Source organism: Falco peregrinus, chromosome 4 (genome assembly GCF_023634155.1).
Source record: "Falco peregrinus isolate bFalPer1 chromosome 4, bFalPer1.pri, whole genome shotgun sequence".
Classification (NCBI taxonomy): Eukaryota; Metazoa; Chordata; class Aves; order Falconiformes; family Falconidae; genus Falco; species Falco peregrinus.
The window spans coordinates 19,533,411-19,553,256 of NC_073724.1; the positions used below are offsets into that span (position 1 = coordinate 19,533,411).

General features: G+C 40.6%; 1 protein-coding gene across 2 annotated transcripts in view; it reads right to left on the bottom strand.

Moving 5' to 3' along the window:
• Positions 1-19,846, bottom strand: part of APP (amyloid beta precursor protein) — a 229,123-nt gene that overhangs the window by 39,172 nt on the left and 170,105 nt on the right. For both annotated transcript variants that reach the window (XM_055801199.1, XM_055801198.1), the window contains 2 exons: positions 12,466-12,594; positions 10,275-10,374 (listed from right to left, as the gene is read on the bottom strand). In XM_055801199.1, coding sequence (XP_055657174.1) covers positions 10,275-10,374; positions 12,466-12,594 — 229 coding nt within the window. The remainder of the gene's footprint in view (positions 1-10,274; positions 10,375-12,465; positions 12,595-19,846) is intronic.

The following is a 19,846-nucleotide window of genomic DNA, read 5'->3' on the forward strand; positions in this document are numbered from 1 at the left end:
TGGGCATATGAGAATCACACAGCAGGAGGAAGCTGTGCTGATGAAAGATTGCTTCATTTGTAATCCCATGCGCAATGGAACTGACTGTTAGGAGATTACTGCAACACTTCCATCAATCCTGCTGTTCTGTAAAATCACATATCCTCAGTAATTCTTTTCCGTTTTTATCCCAATAGTAAGAGCTTGCCTAGCAAGAACACGTCAGATACTCCTGGCCATAATGAGCACCTGTGATTTTTCACTCTGCGCATCTGAAGAGAAACTTTTGCTTGAGTAACCCAAAACTTGGTACATCATTGGCATTAGAGGCATATTTAGCCCTCCCCTCCTCAGGATACACAGCAATGCACTTCAGACTTCAGTGATTGAATGCCCTGGATAACAATTCCAGAGACTGCTCTGGGAACAACTGACTGACACGCTAGCTCTGTAATAGATAATATATGAAGCTATAAAACACAGGTTGTGCAGACAGTCTGTAACTGGTTCTCACTGGACACTTGGTTTGCTAGCATGTAAGAATTAAGATAATTACTTTGCTTCTTTCACAGTATAATACTCCCTATTAGGAACCTGATCTTGGAGTGAATCACACAGAATGACACCACTGTTTCCAAACCAAGTAAATGGAAAAGAAAATCCATCGTTCAACTGCAGGTATGAAGTGGAAGCTGTTGTTGGGAGTGTCTGCGCTGCTTCAGTACTTGTGGACACTGACAAAATTAATTTGATTTAAGACGATAGGAAGATGATGTATTCATGAATTAAATTACACATACATTCAGTGCATCAAGAACATTTTCCATAACTAAGCATAATGACATTTCTGTAAGTGGGCAATATTCCACCAAGCCAGTGCCTCCCCACCTGAATGGAAGCTACACATCCAGAAAGCCAAGCTCTATTAAGCTAACCTAGTCTCAGATCATATCTCTGAACTGGACAACTGCAAGATGTTTTCAGACTTTTGCTATCCATCCAATCAAAGAACGCATTTAGTACGTGATGAACTAACTTAGTTCCTTTCATGGTAGACGCAATCCTCAAGAAATACAAAAAGCAAGGCCAAGAGAAGCCAAGCCACTTCATAAAAAAGTAAAATCAGACTTTAAAAAAAAAATTAAATACCACCATGTGCTTTACCTGTATCTTCTCAAAAAATAAATGCTTCAGCTTTTCTTTTCACTTGCACCAAAGACACAAGAGAGCAGGAAATCAACTCAAATAGTTTTTTATGAACAAATCTGTCACTGTGACATAATCCTGACCTAGGATGCTTTTTAAAAATCAAACATATCCAATATACTGATTTAAAGTAATACACTCACTCCTATATAGTCAATGTTTTCATACAACTGTAGCCTCCCTACAAGTAGAAACAATGGCCTTCAAGACAGAACAACACCTTTAAACCTCCCCTGCTAAAGGATGAAGTGTTTAGAATGAAAGATTTAAATACCCAGTGAAATAGCAGATGCCCAGAAAAACAGAAAGTTACTTTGTTTATCATCTACAAGTCAATAATTACTATCAGAAGTTCCTGGTTTTCAAGTTCTAACACTTGGAGCACAAGACCAGATTTCCTTACAGGTACAAGTCAAATAGAGGAGTGCTTTTCAAACCACAGGAAAAATACTCTCTCAATAAACTTCATAAGACCTTTTTATTCTGATGAAATTTCTGAAAAGCAGATGGAAAACAAGATGTCCCATATCTTTCCCTGACAAAAATGCCACCCCAATCCAAAGTCATGTGAAGCCATCTATCCTTTTCACAATATCTGTAAGATCTGGAGGAAGCTGGCTCTTTTACTGACTGAAGTTATGTTCACAGTATTTATGAGATTAAAAGAGGGCTTGTGCACACAAAAATCAGGATTCACATCTTCTCTGAAGAACATTAGCGCCCACGACAAAGCACAATAGACCATTAGCTACAAAAGATGGGGAGGATATAGTATGCTACTAATGAAAGCATTTGAGAACATCAATGTCACTGAAGTGCATTTATATCTATTTCAATCATCTACTATTCTCTGCCTAATTTTCTATGACAGTTAAATAATCTGGACAGAAAATAAGAGATGCTTAGAAGAGGAAAATGTTGGATCTATTTCCAGGATTTTTTTTTCTTTTTCTCTGAAGCTGCGGCAAAGGACATATTTTACTAGCAGACAGAGCAGCTGAGCCTCCAACAAGAAGTAACTGAGGTTCTTCAGCTCCTCCAAGCTCCTGAATGGCATGCGGAATTTACAAAGCCTCACAACACGCAACTGTTACTCCAGCTGGCAACTACCTTTGCCTATTAAAATATAACACACTAAGGCAGGGCAGTTAGTTCAACAAGAATTGCAAAGTCCTGCACCTGGAGAACAATCACCTCATGCACTGGTATGTGCTGGGGGCTGACCTGGGGGTCCTGGTGGACCTGGTGAACATGAGCCATAAACATCCCTTGCTGCAAAGAAAGCTAATGGTATCCTGGCTTGCATCGGACAAAGCATTGCCAGCAGGTGGAGGGAGGTGATCCTTCTCCTCTACTCAGCACTGGTGAGGCCACACCTGGAGTCCTGCGTCCAGTTCTGGGTTCCCCAGTACAAGAGACACACAGACATACCGGAGAGTCCAACGAACCGCCATAAAGATGATGAAGGGACTGGAGCATCTCTTCTATGAGAAAAGGCTGAGAAAGCTGGGACTGTTCAGCCTGGAGAAGGCTTGCACGGTATCTCATCAACGTGTATAAATACTTCAAGGGAGAGTGCAAAGAGGACGCAGCCAGGCTCTTTTCACTGGTGCCGAGCAACAGAACCAGAGGCAGAGGGCACAAACTGAAACACAGGAGGTTTCATCTGAACATCAGGAAACGCTCTTTTACTGTGAGGGTGACTGAGCACTGGCAACTGGCTCTGCATGGCCCTGTCTGAGCAGCGGGCTTGGATCAGATGACCTCCAGAGGTCCCTTTCAATCGCAGCCAAGCTGTGATTCTGTGACATTAGCTGATTCCCCACATAAACAGAATACATCACCTTGCTCCAACAAATAGGTCAATGGTCTTACTGAGCTATTTATGGCATTTAAATGATTATAAAAATATATTATAGAGGTAACAAAGCGGCAACACTGATGGCTTAGTAAAGACCATAAGAAGCATGTGATGAAAAAAAGAACCACCTGGAAAAAAAACCCAAAAAGCTGAGGAGTGTGTGTGTGTGTGTATATATAATTATAAGGATAGCCAAATGCTTTAAAACCCAATGTCCTTGGGTGGAAGAGGTCTTAATTGCTTATCAGGCAGTTTACCTGGGCAGTATCACGTCAGTATTTAAGCATACAAAATCTAACTAAATGCTGCTGTGTAAAGCTTAACATAGAAATAATTTGTTTTTGTGGAAAAACTCTTGCTATTTTTAGCCACTGACCCAGAAATACATTTTTTGCTAGCGTTCTAACAAATCAGCTATTGAGCTGAATGATATGGGGCTTCCAGGGAGGACAATGAAAGATAAATAACCACAGAAAATTCAAACTTTGGAAAACTAAGGTTACTGGATATGCACAAATATGTTGAGTCCATTATGGGGAGAAAGCACAGGCATAGTTGGTGCTAGAAGTCACTTCAGGGTACCTGAGCAAATACACATTCTGCGAAGGCTGCTTTTGACTGCTTGTTCCAGTTGCATTTCCCTTAAGGGAAAAAAAAAACCTAACAATGGAGCAGAGTGGGGGAATGGTAAGCCTGTATGATAGAGTACAGGCACACCAAACCACCTCTCGAAAACTAGAAGGTACGTTTTACATCTTTACCTTAGGGTAAGATGTAAACATAATTGTACTACTTCCAGAAAATCTCTTTAAAGTTTACTGAGAAATTTCTGTATGGTGTAGATATACCCATCAAATCTGAATGGATGAGTTGCTGCCATGGAAAAATGTGCTGGTTTTAGAGAGACGAGGGTGGAAATTCAATGCTATGGTTTGGCAAAGATGACATTCCTTTCTGTCCAAAATTGAAGACACTCCCTCTCAAGTACTAGCCAAGCGCCTGGGGCAATTTAGAAACAACAATTCCATTGACCTCCAAAATGGCAGAAAGTATAAAACTTAAAAGGAATTGTCCAACCTTCCTCAGCTACAGATTTTTATAACTACTGCAGCTGCACACTGGATTTGAGGCTGTTTATTTTACCCTGGGTAAAAAGTTCAACTCCATTTGACTCCTTTAAAAAAAGAAAAAGAATACTAACTGGAAAGTATGGATAACCAAAGCCAGAGAGGAACTGCTTTCTTCAGGAAGAACATCTCTAGTTTCCCAGTCCTCAGCATGCTTCTCTGCACCTCTATCTACTGCTAGATATTGCTTTTATTTAACAACCAAGTAGACCTTTCCAATGCTTGTTCTCAGTAAGAGTCTGAGCCCTGCTTACACTAGCAAGTTGTGAAGTGGAACAACACAGTAAACGCAGATGACCGAGGCATTTGTTACCAGAATGTACTCCTATGTGAGCTAAAATGCTACGGCAGACAGATCCAGGAAGATTTGCATTGACTGCATTAAGCAGGTTTGTCACCTCGTGCAAAACCCAACTGTCCTGAGGATGAGCACCACTGATGACCATTCTTCATCTTTCTCTATGCCACTTCACTGAGCTTGGTCTGTCCCAGTACAGATAAATCTTAGAGTGCTTATTCATTTACCCATGCTTCAACATCCCTGTTCTTCTTGACCAGAAAAAAAAATATTAAAAAAAATTACGGCATTGGTAATCACTCTGATAGATGACATTAATTGCATCAAGCAACTGCTACCATTACTTTCGCCTCTAGTCTAAGAGAAAAACTAGAACTGCCGCCTCCGTGACCAACAAGCAATTTCAAGAATTTTCTAGTGTAAAATACAGCATTAGTCATAAGACAATTACTGTTCTTACTTGATATGAACTATATCATCCTGTAAAACCCCATTCCAAAACCACTGGTAACCTCATGACATCCTTTTAACAAGCTACTGACACATTTAATGTATGCCAACTTCCCTTTATTATTCTGATACCTCAATATGGCAACCCAACTTCAAATAAAAGGTGCAGAAATCCTAAGAATCGCTTCACAATTTGAAATACTATTGAAGGTAGAGTTCTTCCCTTCCCAAATCTTAAGATATAAAGTACAAAGAAGAGTTACAGAAAAATGAGACACTGAGAAGTTCCATTTCAGTCTTAAAGACATTACTAACTACATATTCAACATTTTAAAGGGACAGGATGAGGAAAGCAATCCAAAGGAAGTGGCACCAGACAGGATGCAGAATTTCCCTTTGCAAAGCCCCCAAGGATATGTTTTGATTTTGCAATATAAATCCCCAAACCATAATGGTTGTTGTTTTGGACTGCCTGCCTGCAGCAAGCAGCTAATGCCCTCAGAACTTCTTAAGGATACCATAGAATGAAAGGAGAACAGCATCCTAATACAACTCAGGGCAAGAAATGCAGCAAGGCTGTTGATTAACTACAGGTCAAAATTAGCAGCTAGAAACAAGACATCAGCAATTATCTTATAAATGCTGAAAGACCAGAAGCAACTGAGGTAGCACTAACTTCACCCTCCACAGATGCAGACTGACAGGTATAGGGACCTAACGGTTGAAGAGGAAAGGGTAAAGGAAAGCAAGTCTTCAGACATCTTTACTCTGCAGCTTGTCCTATACTTACAGCTTTTTCTGAAAATACTTAAAAAAATCTTCACAGGAAGTTGTGAACCAAATGTCGAGAGGCAAATCTCTCTTGCTCAAATTCTGTCCTGCTAAGCTGGAACACTCAAATACTTGAAACAGCACATGACCCACAGCACACCACATGCATTTGGATGCAAGCAGTGATCTGGGGTCTGCTTCTTTCTGTTTATCCTCTCTCTCAGCTACATAATGCGAGTGTGGCTTCCAGAACATGCTGCAGAAGAACAAGATATGCACACTGGAACAGAATAATAAAATAACAATAGTTTGATTTTATTTGTCAAGAGACAAATGAAATCATATTGTCTTACTTACTGCTCATAACTGAATGTTTCAGAGCTATTACGATACTGCTGTGGTAGGCAGTGCTGAGTGTTTCATCAGTGGTGGGCTAGAAAACATGGAACTCGGGACTCAGTTTGGAAACAGGAAAGACAGAAATAAAAATTCAGCTCGCTGCCTGCTCATTTGACTGACGCACAAAGATCTGACGTAGCTTCTGATTCAGAAGCTGTGCCTGCTGTGCCCCTCCTAGCAATAAATTGCCTTACATACATGGATAAGCAGTCTAATCAAATAAGGATTTAAAGCAGGATGTGGTCAAAGGAACTACTGATTTCTCTTAAAGCCTACCATTGGTCTCTGAGCTTTTGTACTTATTAAATAGTATATGAGATTTATCAGAGGGAAAATGTGAGTACAGATACCTAGGTAAACAAATAAACTGCTCGCCTACAGTTTGCAAATAAGTATCTCTTCTCAGACTTTTTTGTGCTATGCTCCTATTCATGGGGCAGTGCTGGTGAGAAATACCACTTAAGACCAAGTACTGCATCTGCTGCTGCCAAGTGGCCTGGTTTGTAGCACATTTGCATCACTGCCCCTCGAGGAATCATTTGCAGCCAGAATGTTACATGGTCTTCTACACAAATAGCCTGCTTACGGTTTCCATGCTTTGTGGTAACAGTCATGGTCAGACAGAGCTCTTTCTGCAACTTGTAACACTGATACTTTTTCCCCTGCCCCAGTAAGAGACAGCCAGCAGTATCTTGCTTACGCACGTGTAATTTCCTGCTACAATACACGCCTGTCACCCTAACGGGGCATTTGCTTGCACATTACACACTGGTCAAATGTTCAGCAGAAAAATCCTCCCTTCAGCTAAGCGCTGCTTGCTACCCTTTGGAGTACTGTGGGTCTTCCCATGTATCTATATACTCAAACCAAGACACCTTCTATTTAAGCCAACGGACATCAACTGGTGATGAACACTCGCAGATAAGGACTACAACTCTTAAATGTTACCCTAACTTCCTTCCACAATCTCTGCTGGAGTTCTGAAAATAACCAAAAGTTTTAAAAAGCTGCTTTCAGTGTAGAAGCTGGATTTCGTATTTTGGATTCCACACCCTAAAACTATGGCTGTAAACCTGCCTTTTGAGGCAGGAACTTCAAACATATCCTGTATTTTAAAGGAACTCCAAACATCCAACTGCTGGATTGTGATTCATCTGATCACCAAGCATTAACTCAAATGATTGTTGAAGAAAACATTCTCTTATGCAGCTGCTATGCCCCAGGAATAACTCTAGATTCTATTTCATAAAATTAAAATTCATTGCTCAGCATAAAGACTTAAAAAATAACAGACAAATTAGAAGTGTGCACCTTATCTTCAAGCACATACTTTCCAATGACAGACCACCACCTGTTTCTCACAGATGAACCTTCGGTAGCAAACTCTCAGGAAGACATAAGGGAAATTCTAATGTGTTTCTAGTTCAGTTTCTAAAAAAATTAAAATAATTAAATACCAACACCCGAGATTCAAATTTGTCACAGCTAATAATCGAGAAACTGCAAAATAGGGCATAATATTTCTAGCAATGAGAAAATCTAGTAAAAACCAGCACCTTATTAGATATAAGAGGAATTAAATCCACAGTACCAATTCACAGAAAACTAGATCTCATTTATTTTGCTGTTCACAGAACTACTTGTTCAATTTAGGGAAAAACTATCTTTGCCAGAGCTGTGTCTTCTAAAGCAAAGATTATTCATTCCTCAATGTGAAAACTGTTCATGAAGAACTCTCTGCAGCAAAGCAAGGAACTAGAAACCAAAAGTATAATGAACAAAAACCCTGAACTAAAACAATAGTCATCCAACTTGCATCCCAGCCTAACAGAAGAACTATTTCCAACTATGCTTCCTTACATGTAATTTATTATTCAGATACTCTGTATGTGACATGTTCTTATCTAGGTTATTTTTCACCTTTTCCACTGATTCAGACTTTCTAAGTCAATGGTTCTAACAAAAGGTATTTAATGAAACTTGTCTTTTTAATGAGAGTTGCAATATTTCTTGGGAATGTTACAACGTGCAATTTTATTACTATTTTACTTCATGGCTGCTGCAGCTGCAGTAGGTTTCCTTTTCCATGGGTTTACGAAGAGTACAGAGACTAAGAAATGCAATAATTTCAGAATGGAATTTGAAACAGACTGATCCGTGCTCAAAGCTAGGATACTGTCTCCTTTAACAGATGGGAATGATCTCACCAAACTTTCATTAAAAGCAGCATGTGAAACCAAGTATACAGCCAATGTTACCACAAGAAGAATGTTGATACTGAAAGAGAATAGGCTTTCTTCTGATTACTGAAAAGTATTTTAGCTAGTATAGCCCAGATCTGATAGTGATTTTTTAAATTTTTGCTGCCTGGTAACTCCCAGTATGAGAACTTACTTCTCATTGCTTTAAACTCTGCAAGGCTTTGAAGAGTTTTTAGTACACCCAAAACCACAAAAAAAAACCCCAAGGTAGGGAAAAAGTACTCAAGAAACTATGATAGACTTTTCCTTTGAGATATCTTAGCTTCTCTCATCTTATTAGGAAATAATATCCTACTAATTTTACATTCTTTTTTTCCCCCTAAAAATTAATATTACATTTGAGATTAGGAGTCAGATTTTTGTAAACCACCTAGCAGTTAATAGACTTTTGCTCCCATGTCACTTCAAAGCCTCTGAAATTCCCTCCGCTTAGGAGGAAGAAGAAAATTTAGAAGAACGTCCTCCTCACCAAGAAGCATTAACATTACCAAGAACAGAAGAAATTGAAACTTCAAGCAAAAAAACCAAGGGAATGGTAGTGGTGCAGAAAGAAAACAAACTGAGCGTCTTGGAGGACTAACCCTATCGGCATGTCCTTTGCTACAGAAATGATATGCTTTCAAATGATCAATAAAGTGTGGGGGGCTTCTTTCCCCCAAATGGCTATCTACAACTACAGACTGAGACTGTTGATTATGCCTTGTAATTGGGGAGCAGAACACATGGTGAAGGATAATTACTAATTCTGCTATCTTTTTGTTTCCTCCCAACCCCTTCTTCAATTTCCTGATCTCATTGCCAGCACTCTCAAGCTACCTCACAAGTAAATGCACATCTCCTTCCTAATCTGTGCTTTGGGCAAATGAATCCGCCACTACTCCCTATCCAAACCCTTCACATGTCCTAAATGCATCCTAATCCTACTGCAATGGCATGCCTCCCTGTCTTGTGTTTTAAAGAAATCAATAATTTATTTAGTCAGCTGAAACTGGTTATTTGTGAAACTAATCCATTAACTGCCATTTGGCAGAGTATCACATCTTGCAAAAAAAGCTGTTCCAAAGACAGTGATTGTCCCATCTCCAGCCTTTGCATTCAACCATGTATTATTTTTCTTAAAGAAGTACATTAGGATTACGATGTCTAGAGCTGTGGCTGTATCTGAAATTAATATAGGCTGAGTTGCCTTGCTACAACACCACAGCTCATAGCGAAGTCCAAGTGCTGTGGATGGAGATCTCTCTGTTGTAGTAATGCCACAGCCAGAAGCAGGAACCTAAACCGGAGGAAAGACCATTCCCCCTCACAGCTATTTGCTGTGACAGCACTCGAGGAAGATGCAAACATGGGACTGTTGCTGTCTGACTGATCTGCAGCTCAGCCTATGCACTGGAAAAACAGTGAAAACAGGAGATACTCATCTGACCAACTAACCAAGAACTAAATGCATGACCGTAAGATACTGCCAAGCCGAACATAGCAACTTCTAGTTGATACTTAAAACTCTTCTCGAATGATTGGGTCTGCAACTAATTTTTTAGCTGGGGGATTTCCAAAATATCTATAGCAAATAATGTAAATACTCACCAGGTATATTAAATATTCAAACCTTGGAAGGATTTGCTAAATCTCATTGTCAATAGCTGCATTGCTAAAGCATGAGGGCTCCAAATGTAAATTAATGTACTTCAGGGAAGACATTTGCAACCGTGTGACGATGTCACTGCACGGGTTATACGGGCTTTGTCTTCCAAGTATTCATTAATTTAATTTATATTTTAAGAACTTTGGCAAGGTTACGCTCCTATTTTTCAGCTCGGACAGCGTATTGATAGGAGAAGTAAGATGCTGTATTTTAGCTTTTGGTGAAAACGTCTCATCACAGAAATAGTTCCCTTTTTCTATATTAACAGTTTGCATACCGACTTCATCCTGGATCTCCTCTGCCACAGCAGGCACATTGTAGAGGAAGGAGAGAGACTGGTTCATGCGTTCATATATCACACGTAGATGTGTCATAACCTATGGAAATAAAAGCATTTTAAGGAGGGGAATACTACTTTTAATTTGACACCACAAATGTTACAGGTTATAGAGAGCAAGACGGTTTTCACTTGTGTTAGGTTTAAGACTTCAGCATGCTCTGCGTACTGAAACTGTCAAATCCATTGCAAAAATTCATGTCTCCCACAGCTGCTACAAAAATAGTGTTCTAGAAGCTCTTCCATAGCAACTACCTGAAATCCCGTGGGAATGCAGAAATTTAAAGCAGGAGTTTACATTTGCTGTGGGGCAGAGCATATACCCAAGCAGCTATTGTGGCAGAAACCCACAGCCTCATTTACCTTTTGACAACATTTACCTTTGCCCATACCTGTAAGTTTTTACATAACACACAAACCAAGTGAGGCGCAACGATTGCTGCATCAAAATGTTTCAGCTGTTAGGGGTTTTTTTTCCCTTATTCTAATATTGCAAAAGAAATAGCGCTCTCTAGAATAAAAACCTTCAATTTTCTTGGTAAAAACATCTGCAAGCATTGTCAGCTGAAAACAAAAATATTTCCACTCAGATGCGTTACTGCATTGTCTCATGCGATTACAGCGCTATTGCCTCAGGTTCATGCACACTGCTATGAGTTGAGTCACGACATCCCATGATATATGCCTCCCCCAGGGTACTCTCCACAAGTATCACCTCTCTTCAATAGAAAGGGAAATTGAGGTGCATCTTAAAAGACTTAGAAAACTGACAGGGCAATTAGGTGCTAAAAGGAAAATGGGCTGCAGATAGCAATTTTAATGGAACAACAGTAGACTTCTTCAAATCCAAATACATTATTTATGCTTCTGAACAAAACAATGTTTTCCATTTTCCACTGAAAAAAATTTCACAAACAGATCTTCCAGCCCACATTCCTCCAATCTTCTGACCAATTCAAGAAGCAAAGGTACTATAGAAATACTCATTCCTATGACAATATACAAGAAGTACAGTGAATTGTTTAGTATCTAAATGTCAGTTTCCATTTTTCACCTGTGCTGCCACACAACCTGTATTCTGCAAAATTTCGCTGGTTTTTGTTATTAAATAATCCAGTGGTTTAGAAATTAAAAAGTCATGTTGGATGCAAAAGGACATGCTTTAGTGTTTAAGACAAAGTAAAGACAACCATCACTGCAGAAGACTGTTAAAACTGCACATTTCTAACCCTAGTAATTTCAAGACAGAATGATCTCAATGTACAAGTCTGACTGGAAGAGATGTTTGAGAAATCTAATACGTAAATTGTGCCATTCAGGGAGGTATATGGTTTTGATTTGGCTTTTAGTGATGCCAGCCAGTTCAGAAACTGTGGAAAAACAGTGCTTCCTCTTGTAACCTGCAGAGGGAACAGCAGCAGAATCTGCAGATTACAGCACACTTTTTACAGCTTATCCATTGTGCCTACAATTTTAATTGACATTTGGAAAGCCAGCTACAACTTCAATATTGTTTTTTCTTGCTTTCTCATCCTCCACGATATACAAAGCCAACATGAAAGTTGTTCCAAAACATACATATTGAGGACTGGAGTAGCATTCAGCAGTTACAATGCTATGGACTACAGTGCCTATTTTGAATGAACATGTTAAACTTGAGGGCATCACAGCAATCACATTTATAGACACAAGTACCTCTGCAACGACTATAGAAAGGCTGGTTGCAGTCAGATGGCTGCACTGCTTCTGGTTCTGCCACTCAGCTGAGGGAAGCGTAACTACGTGTAGTCACTAAATCTATTACTGACATTTTCCCAGAGGTATTATTTACAAAAGCAGTAATAAAGGCTCTGGGCATTAACGTCTTGGAGGGCTCCTCAGGAAATGCCCACGACTGACCACACTGTCTAGATAGACAGAAACCCCGTTTTCCACTTCGCAGAAGACAAATTAAACCCACCCTATTCCTACACCGCTTTGCCTTAATCTTCTGCCAGAAAGCAGATTATTTTTTCTTGCATGCAAAGCTGTCCACAGAAAGGAGTCAGGTATTTTTTTAAAAAACAGGTTGACAGAAACTTCACAACAGTTATGAAAAAATACAACACCATTAACCCTCAGCGGGGATTACCTGAGATCTGATTTGGGCAGCTTTCTTCGGGTCTACCATGCGGACATGTTCAAAGTGTTTGAGAGTATGCTGTCTGTCTTTCTGCTCAGCACGCACATACTTCTTCAGCATGTTGAATACGTGACGAGGCTACAGGGAAGAAATAGGGAAAAAAAGAATCGGTTCAGAACACCACATGTTTTATTTCCTTGCACTGGAGACATATCCCAAACTAAAAGCACTTGGCCAGTCAGTGCCTGCAGCTGTCTTCTGAAGGCAGGTCTGACTGCTATCAGCAACATCCACTCACCCAACCTATTTGGTAGGAGGCACCTCTAAATAGTAGTTGTAGGTAGCAGATAAGGTCCCTGGGGAGGGTGTTCAGATTTCCTCCCTGACCATAGGGGGGAGTTTGGTTGAGTTTTCTTATCTAACTGCTCTACTATTGGCCCAACAAGACAGCAAGTGCCATCTTAGCCTGCTAGTTCACAGACACCCAACATCAATTTCTTTTGGGCTTTGTTTCCATTCTCCCCATCAGACTCTGCTTCTCCTCTCCCCCAACTCAGGAAGCCCCCATGATACAAAATCTCCATTTTGCAACATTCACCGCCACCAGGAAAATCCCCCCAGATCACCCCCCAAAACGTGGACTCCTTCTGATTCCCGACTCCAACAGGAACATTACAAAGATTCCCAATATACACTCTACTATGCTGAATAATCAACCAGTACCAACATCTGTCAACTACAGTTAAACTTTAGCAAGAAAAAAGATTACACATGGTGAATTTATCAACAGTAAACAATGTACACATTCAGATTCACATCAAAAAGTAACCTGCCTAACAGCTGCACAGACCATGTGAACGAAAGCACTACTCTATCTAGGCTAAGGAAGAATCATCAGGCAGCAAAACGTAAAAATAAAATCAATAAATCAATAAATAGAATTCAGGATGCTCCCGTCTTGTCACTACTGCTGTGCCACCAGGGAGAAAAGAAAGAAGAAAGGAATCAGGAAGGGAATGAGCTCAGCTACAGAAAGTACACATCCAGAATTCACAACTGACTAAAAAGCCGTAAGAAAACAGGGTCACCTATGTGGTTCTTCTGAAGGTACTCAGCTTGGGTGCCTGATTTTATAAAAATCTCAGTCTATGTCTATACTGCAGGTGATTTTAATTAGTAAAACCTACTACATACATGCCTTAAGGCACATAACTGAATACAAACAAAGGAAAGGTCTGTACCTGAAGGGAACATGAAAACATACACACACTGGTGATAGAGCAGCGAAGACTAAGAAACACTTATTTCTACATACCCTCCTATTCTGTACAATAATACGGTTCCAAAACAGGGAAGTGTTCTCTAGCATTTGGCTAAGACATCCATTTTTAACTCAGTGTTCATGATGGATTCTGGAAATCCTGACCCCGCCACAAAGCTGCTGTGCTTTTGTGCACCCCACCTGAAGCTGCCAAGCAGTGAAAAGCGTGATGCTGAGCCAGGTGAGAAGAAAGGGAAAGGTGACCTTATTGTGCAGCAGATTAAAGAACGAGCAGAAGAGGTGAACAGCTGCTCTGGGCACTGGCAGGGACACAGGAAACAGGGTGGGGAAGTGACAACGTGAGCGTCAGAGGCTCCATGCACAGCTTTCCAAAGCAGGAAGAACCGTGGGTGAAGTGGAAGTTTTAAGACTTAGATTCAAAGACAAATATAGAGCCTAAACTAATTTAACATTTACACGAGAGATGAATACTAAGCTATGGAGCTCAAACATTTCAGAATCTCTTCAGTTTAAGAGAAGCAACAGATTTAAAAACGTCTGAGGAAAGTAAACCAAAGGTTATTTGAAGAAGATCTGTCAGACAGAAATAGATGTGAAGCCATTGCCTGCCAGAGGATTAAACTTAGTGGCTCCAGGACTGAAGATTCATTCATGAGGAAAACAACCCCAAGCCCCCAAAGCCAAGCACCCTGGGATGAAGCTGCAAGAAACTGTGGACAAATACTGGAAAGTAAGTAATCCTCACAGCACTGCAATAATGGCCAATGCCAATGGTAAGCTTTACAGGAACAAAGGCTAGAATACCATGAAGTTTAATAATAAGAAAATTTTGAAGATAGACAATGTCATTACCTTTCCTGACAAGTTAGCTTTCCATTACCCCAAGACACATCAAGGCAGCAGGTTAGGGCAGACTAGAGAGGAAAGGATTAATTTCTATTTCTTCAAGAGATGTTCCAATTTAAGTGTCATGTCTAACACCGGAAGGGTACAGTTTTTGTTTTCCCTAAGTGTATTTGTATACACTGCAATACGTCAATGAAACTTTTACATTAAGAGTCTCAAGTAGATTTGTTAATAGGATAGCAATATTGAAAATACCTGTCAAATGCCACTAACAGAAGTTATCACTTGGGCAAACTGGCAGCCCACCTTCCGTGCCTTTTCTAACATTGAGGAATGTCCTAAACTTATGACTATAAAGGAGAAATGGATATACATGCCTCTAGCATGCCTGGTCAAGAAATCTCCCTGTGATGGCAGCAGAAAACCATAATTCAAGTTTCAGACAATGCAGAAAGAATATTAAATGCAAGGTGTTTCCTTATAGGGGCAGAGACTTTGCTTTTTCTCAAGCAAAAAATATCCCCAAACCTACCACTAATAACTCACTGCATACAGGTATACAAGCCTAGAGAGAGTTTCAGTGTTTTGTTTTTAAAACTAGCCATATGCACGTTTTAACCCTCATGGTAACTATTGATCTAGTGATCTCACACTGCCTAAAAGCTTGTGACATTACTCTAACAGCAAATGATTCAAAGCTAAAAATCCTTGTGAAGCACCCAGTCACCTGCCCAAGGCCCTCCCGGTCAGCAAGGCACCGTGCTGCGCACAAGTTCCTAGGCTGGATGCAGGCACCTACGGAAACGACAGGATTCCCTGAACATCAACACCTAAGATATGTATGTACCCAGGCTCTCCTGAAGTGGAAGCTGAAATGGGTTAGAAGTCCTAGCACATAGACTTGTTATCACTAAAAATTTCTTTATTGTTACCCTTAGGAATCATGCTCTGCCTCAGCCGTTAAGGTAATATAGCGGGTTCGTTTCCGCACTGATCAAAAAAACCAAACCCAAAGGTGGCGGTATCCCTGAACGTTTGCGGTATGCTAGATCAGCTCTGCTTCCTCGCTGGAAGTCCCAGCCACACTGAATCAGGTCCAACCTCCAACTTTCCTAAGAACTCTGCAATGCTACTGCTGCTGGCCTTAGGGCTGTGGCCGAAGGTGAAGCTGTCAGAGCTGGTGATGGCAATGACAACTCTCCACCGGGCAAGCACAGGGTGAGGGAAGGCTCCACAGGCTTAGGACATGCAGTCAGACCCTGTCTGAAGCCGGTGTATCCACAGCTGTCAGTTACATCCACCCTAGGCAGGAACCTTCAGATTAAGTTATAATTTGCTGAAAATTGCACCGCTTTCATTTAAGTTTCCAAAATCAGCTAAATTAAGCTCCCAAGGCCTCAGCTCTGACACTGCCTATGGCAGAACGGCTGACACATCCCAGGGCCCGCTTGGCACTTCTTGCCAAACTTCATTAAAAAAATGCTGGGTTTAGCTCTTGAAATCTGCTGCATGTTCTGCCAGGGAAAACTCAGTGCGTTCAGGTCTGTAGTCACCTTAACAAAAACCATGTTGCAGAGCAACAACCTTGTGTCGGCCACCAGAGGCTACCTAAGCCTCATGAAATAATTCCACTATTTTCAGTTGTATGTGCAGGTTTTGTTGGCTTGGTTATTTTGGTCTTCCTCTGAAAGCGACCAGAATACTTCCAACATGACTTCTGTTATCCCCATGTTTTCAGTTACCCTGGCTGACGCTGCTGGGGACTGTCAGCATCAAGACCAGCCAGTGACTTCCTAAGCAACAGGATCCAGCACCAAATTCAGAATGCGTATTATTTCATTACCAGTGCCGTTTAGTTAGGAATAATATTGGCTAGAGAGTACTCCAAAACCCTGGACTGGCTGGCAAGAAGCTTAAATTCACAGTCTTACGGCACACACTCATGACTCAGGCAAATGCAGAAAAAAAAGACACAAACGCTTCTAACAAGGTGCACAGCCGGCAATGCAGGGTGAAGCAGTGTGAATGCTACCACGACACGCTCTTCCCGACTGCTTCAAGCACACACTGTCAAGCCACTTGCTTCCACGAAACTCACTCCAAAGCTCCCCCTTCTCAGCAGATTCAAACACCCGTTTTTTATCTAAAACTAAGCACAGATCGATTGCAGCCCTCTCACAAGCTGCTGTGACAGGCCAACAGCTGTACTCATGTCTGTGGGTATTTCAGTTGTCAGTTTAAAATCCTGTTTATGCTGGAGAACATTGTTAAAATATTATTTAATGTAGTTTTCATGAGTATGTTTGGACTTGCACGTATTCAATATATTTGGTACAAAGTAGACAGGTTCACAGACTACGTATGTGGTCTATACCGACTGCCTAGGTTGACAATGCACCATTACAAGCTAATTTTCTACCAAAACCTGTAGAGAATATGCCTTGTCTTTATTTGGAAGACTATTATTTCTGAGAAAGAAAAATAAATAAATAAATAGGTAATAAAAAGTGTGTGTGTGTACATATGCCCCAGGGCAGGTTTAAGGACCTGTACTGCAACCAGCCCCCTGGTTTGATAGTTCACCCAGGTAGTCCTGACAGCTGGTTATCAGGTTTCCCGCTGTACAACACACAAACTCGAATGAAGCAGAAAATGCTGATGGCTCCTTGGCTACCTGGTGCTGAGTTCCAGACCCGCTGACTGTAATCCAGTGCCTTTATTTCAGGTGGCATCAGCACCGAGATAAGGTCACCCCCTTAAAGGAATCATATATGAGATCTAAAATGCCCCCTTAAAATGGCTTCTAGCAAGTAATATATATAATGACACACAGAGAGACATTAATATAAATATGAATATCTGTGCATGAAGATGCCCCCCATGAACTCCACATTGATCCCAGTCTACTATTTCAGATAAGGGAGTAATGAAATTGCATTTTCACTGAGCTTGAAAAATGGAAACATCAAACGCAGTTTGGATTGCTAAAATGTAACTTATACTCTCCTCTCCTCATGGAAATCTGAAGTACTTACTACAGAGAAACACCACAAAAATCACATTAAAGTACTTCTAAGTATTTCAAATACAGCTTCCCATCTCTATGCCATGAAAATTCCACAGGAAATTCTGAGCTGGCTTATAATTTTGATCAAAATTCTCTCTGCATCAGAGAGAAAGGTTTCACAATGCTGTATTGTGCTATTTAATCTTGCTTTCAGAGAAAAATCAATCACCAGTCCTTTCTGATTACTGCTTTTGAGATGTGCAACAATTGCTTCTTTTCATTCACCTAGGAATACCTTGTGTACCATACTAGGTATATATTTTACCTGCTGTTATGAACTTGCAGGTCATGTTTCACACAGTAGTAGCAGCTCATTTTAGGAGCATTCAGGAAAGGTTGGCTAGGATAAATGCAAGACTTTTACTTATGGGTGAGGCACAACTAAACCCTCATCCAGCTACCATTCGTGTGGAGCTAAAAGATGCCTTCTCCTAATTTCTGCTAATTTATAAGAGAACACGTTACCCCACGCATCACAAATAAATGGCTATAATGGTGCTCAAAACTTCCCTTTGCCTACCATCTCATGGACTTTTCCTGAGGCAGAATAAAATGAAACCAGTATTTGATTCTATCTCATTATTTGCTTTTCAGGATTTGAACTTACTCAACTTTGACAAATTAAGACAAATTTTGTTTCTGCTTACTCTTTTAAAACTTTGCAATTTAGATATAATGAACCTGCCAGGGTTTTGCAGAACATAATACCTGTTTGGAATGGCCTCTTCCGTCTTTTGTTCACAAAACCCATATAAAAAGCCTACTGGCAAGCCTAGGTGTATGACTATACCATCTGCTCAAGCCCACAGACTGGGAGTTTGGTTTTATTCACATAAAAGTTTCAGAAGCTGCTAGAAAATGGAGACAGGCGACCATGTTTCTTGAAGTCTGACTTAGTTTAAAAGCTGAGCTGAAATCCATGCTACTTCAAAAAAACCCTACAGAATGAAGTGTATGTGAGAAATTCCACAGCTGTACGTTTAGGGCTTTGGAGGAGCAGAGCTAAAGGGTGGAGTATTACAGCTGGACTGCTCTTTCCTGCTGCACAGGAGAATTTTTATCACTAGCGCAGCAGCAATGCTTTGGCCTGCCTCCAACTGCGTATTTCCACAGTAATCTGGCTGGACTCAGGAAAGGCTTCAAGAATCCCGAACGCAGAGGCACTGAGTAAGGGCCCCTGTGCAGATCCCTCTTCCATGTCCTCACAGCCAAACTCAGCTAGTTTCAGCCCACACTGCACTCCCTCTGTACCAACAGACACTGCTCCCATAGCACAAAGGTACCAGGGCAATTTCTGAAGGCAACAAGAAAAAAAAATGGCAAAAAAATTCAACTGGATTAATGTACATGCTAGGGTTGATCTTAATGATCCTGCTCTGTTCAGCAATAACTTCTATTTCAGTAAAGTAGTGCCAAATTAGAAGACAAGCATTTTAAACTGATTTTAATGATTATATGCTCACTTTATGTGCAAAGTAAAGAGGTTAATTAATTACCTTTCAAAGTTTTCCTGTATGTTTCCTTGCTCTGAAACCCTTTATTTCACCACTAGGATCTGGATTTCTTTTCTGCTTCTCTTTGCCCCCTGCCACTGGCCTCCCACAGAGAATACGCCTCGCTTACCAACAAAGATTAAACAGAGAGACATAAATCCAGCAAAACTTGACATGCACGTGAAAGAGGGAATATAAGCAAATTATAGAATCACGTCTGCTCACGGAGAATGATGGGTTTGAATTCCTCTATTTAATTTGCAAAATGAAGGGGAAAATTTCCAACTGTTTTAAAAAATAGAGGCATATTGGTTCCAGCTGCCACTAATCCTCCTTTTCTGTAGTAAGGCCATCAAGCAGGATGAAACAATACAGTGTTTTGACACTGGAAACTGAACAGCTGCACCCCATTTTCAAAGGCAACAAAGTATAGCAGTGCAGTTAAGCTGCATCAGGAATCAGGGATAAGGATCAAAGTTTCTGGGCAGCCTTCATGACAGTGCTTCTGAGAACAGAACAACAGTACAAATATTTGGTTTTGCCTAAATTTATTTTCTAGTAGACCGTGAATGATGGAATTTCATCTCTGTACACTCCTTGCCTCCCTTCCTGCCCTGAGTGGTACTCTGAAGCATGCCTTTGACACTGGCACTGGGCAATCATCTGCATAACCTGTGAAAAAACCCTGCATTTAAAGTTTTT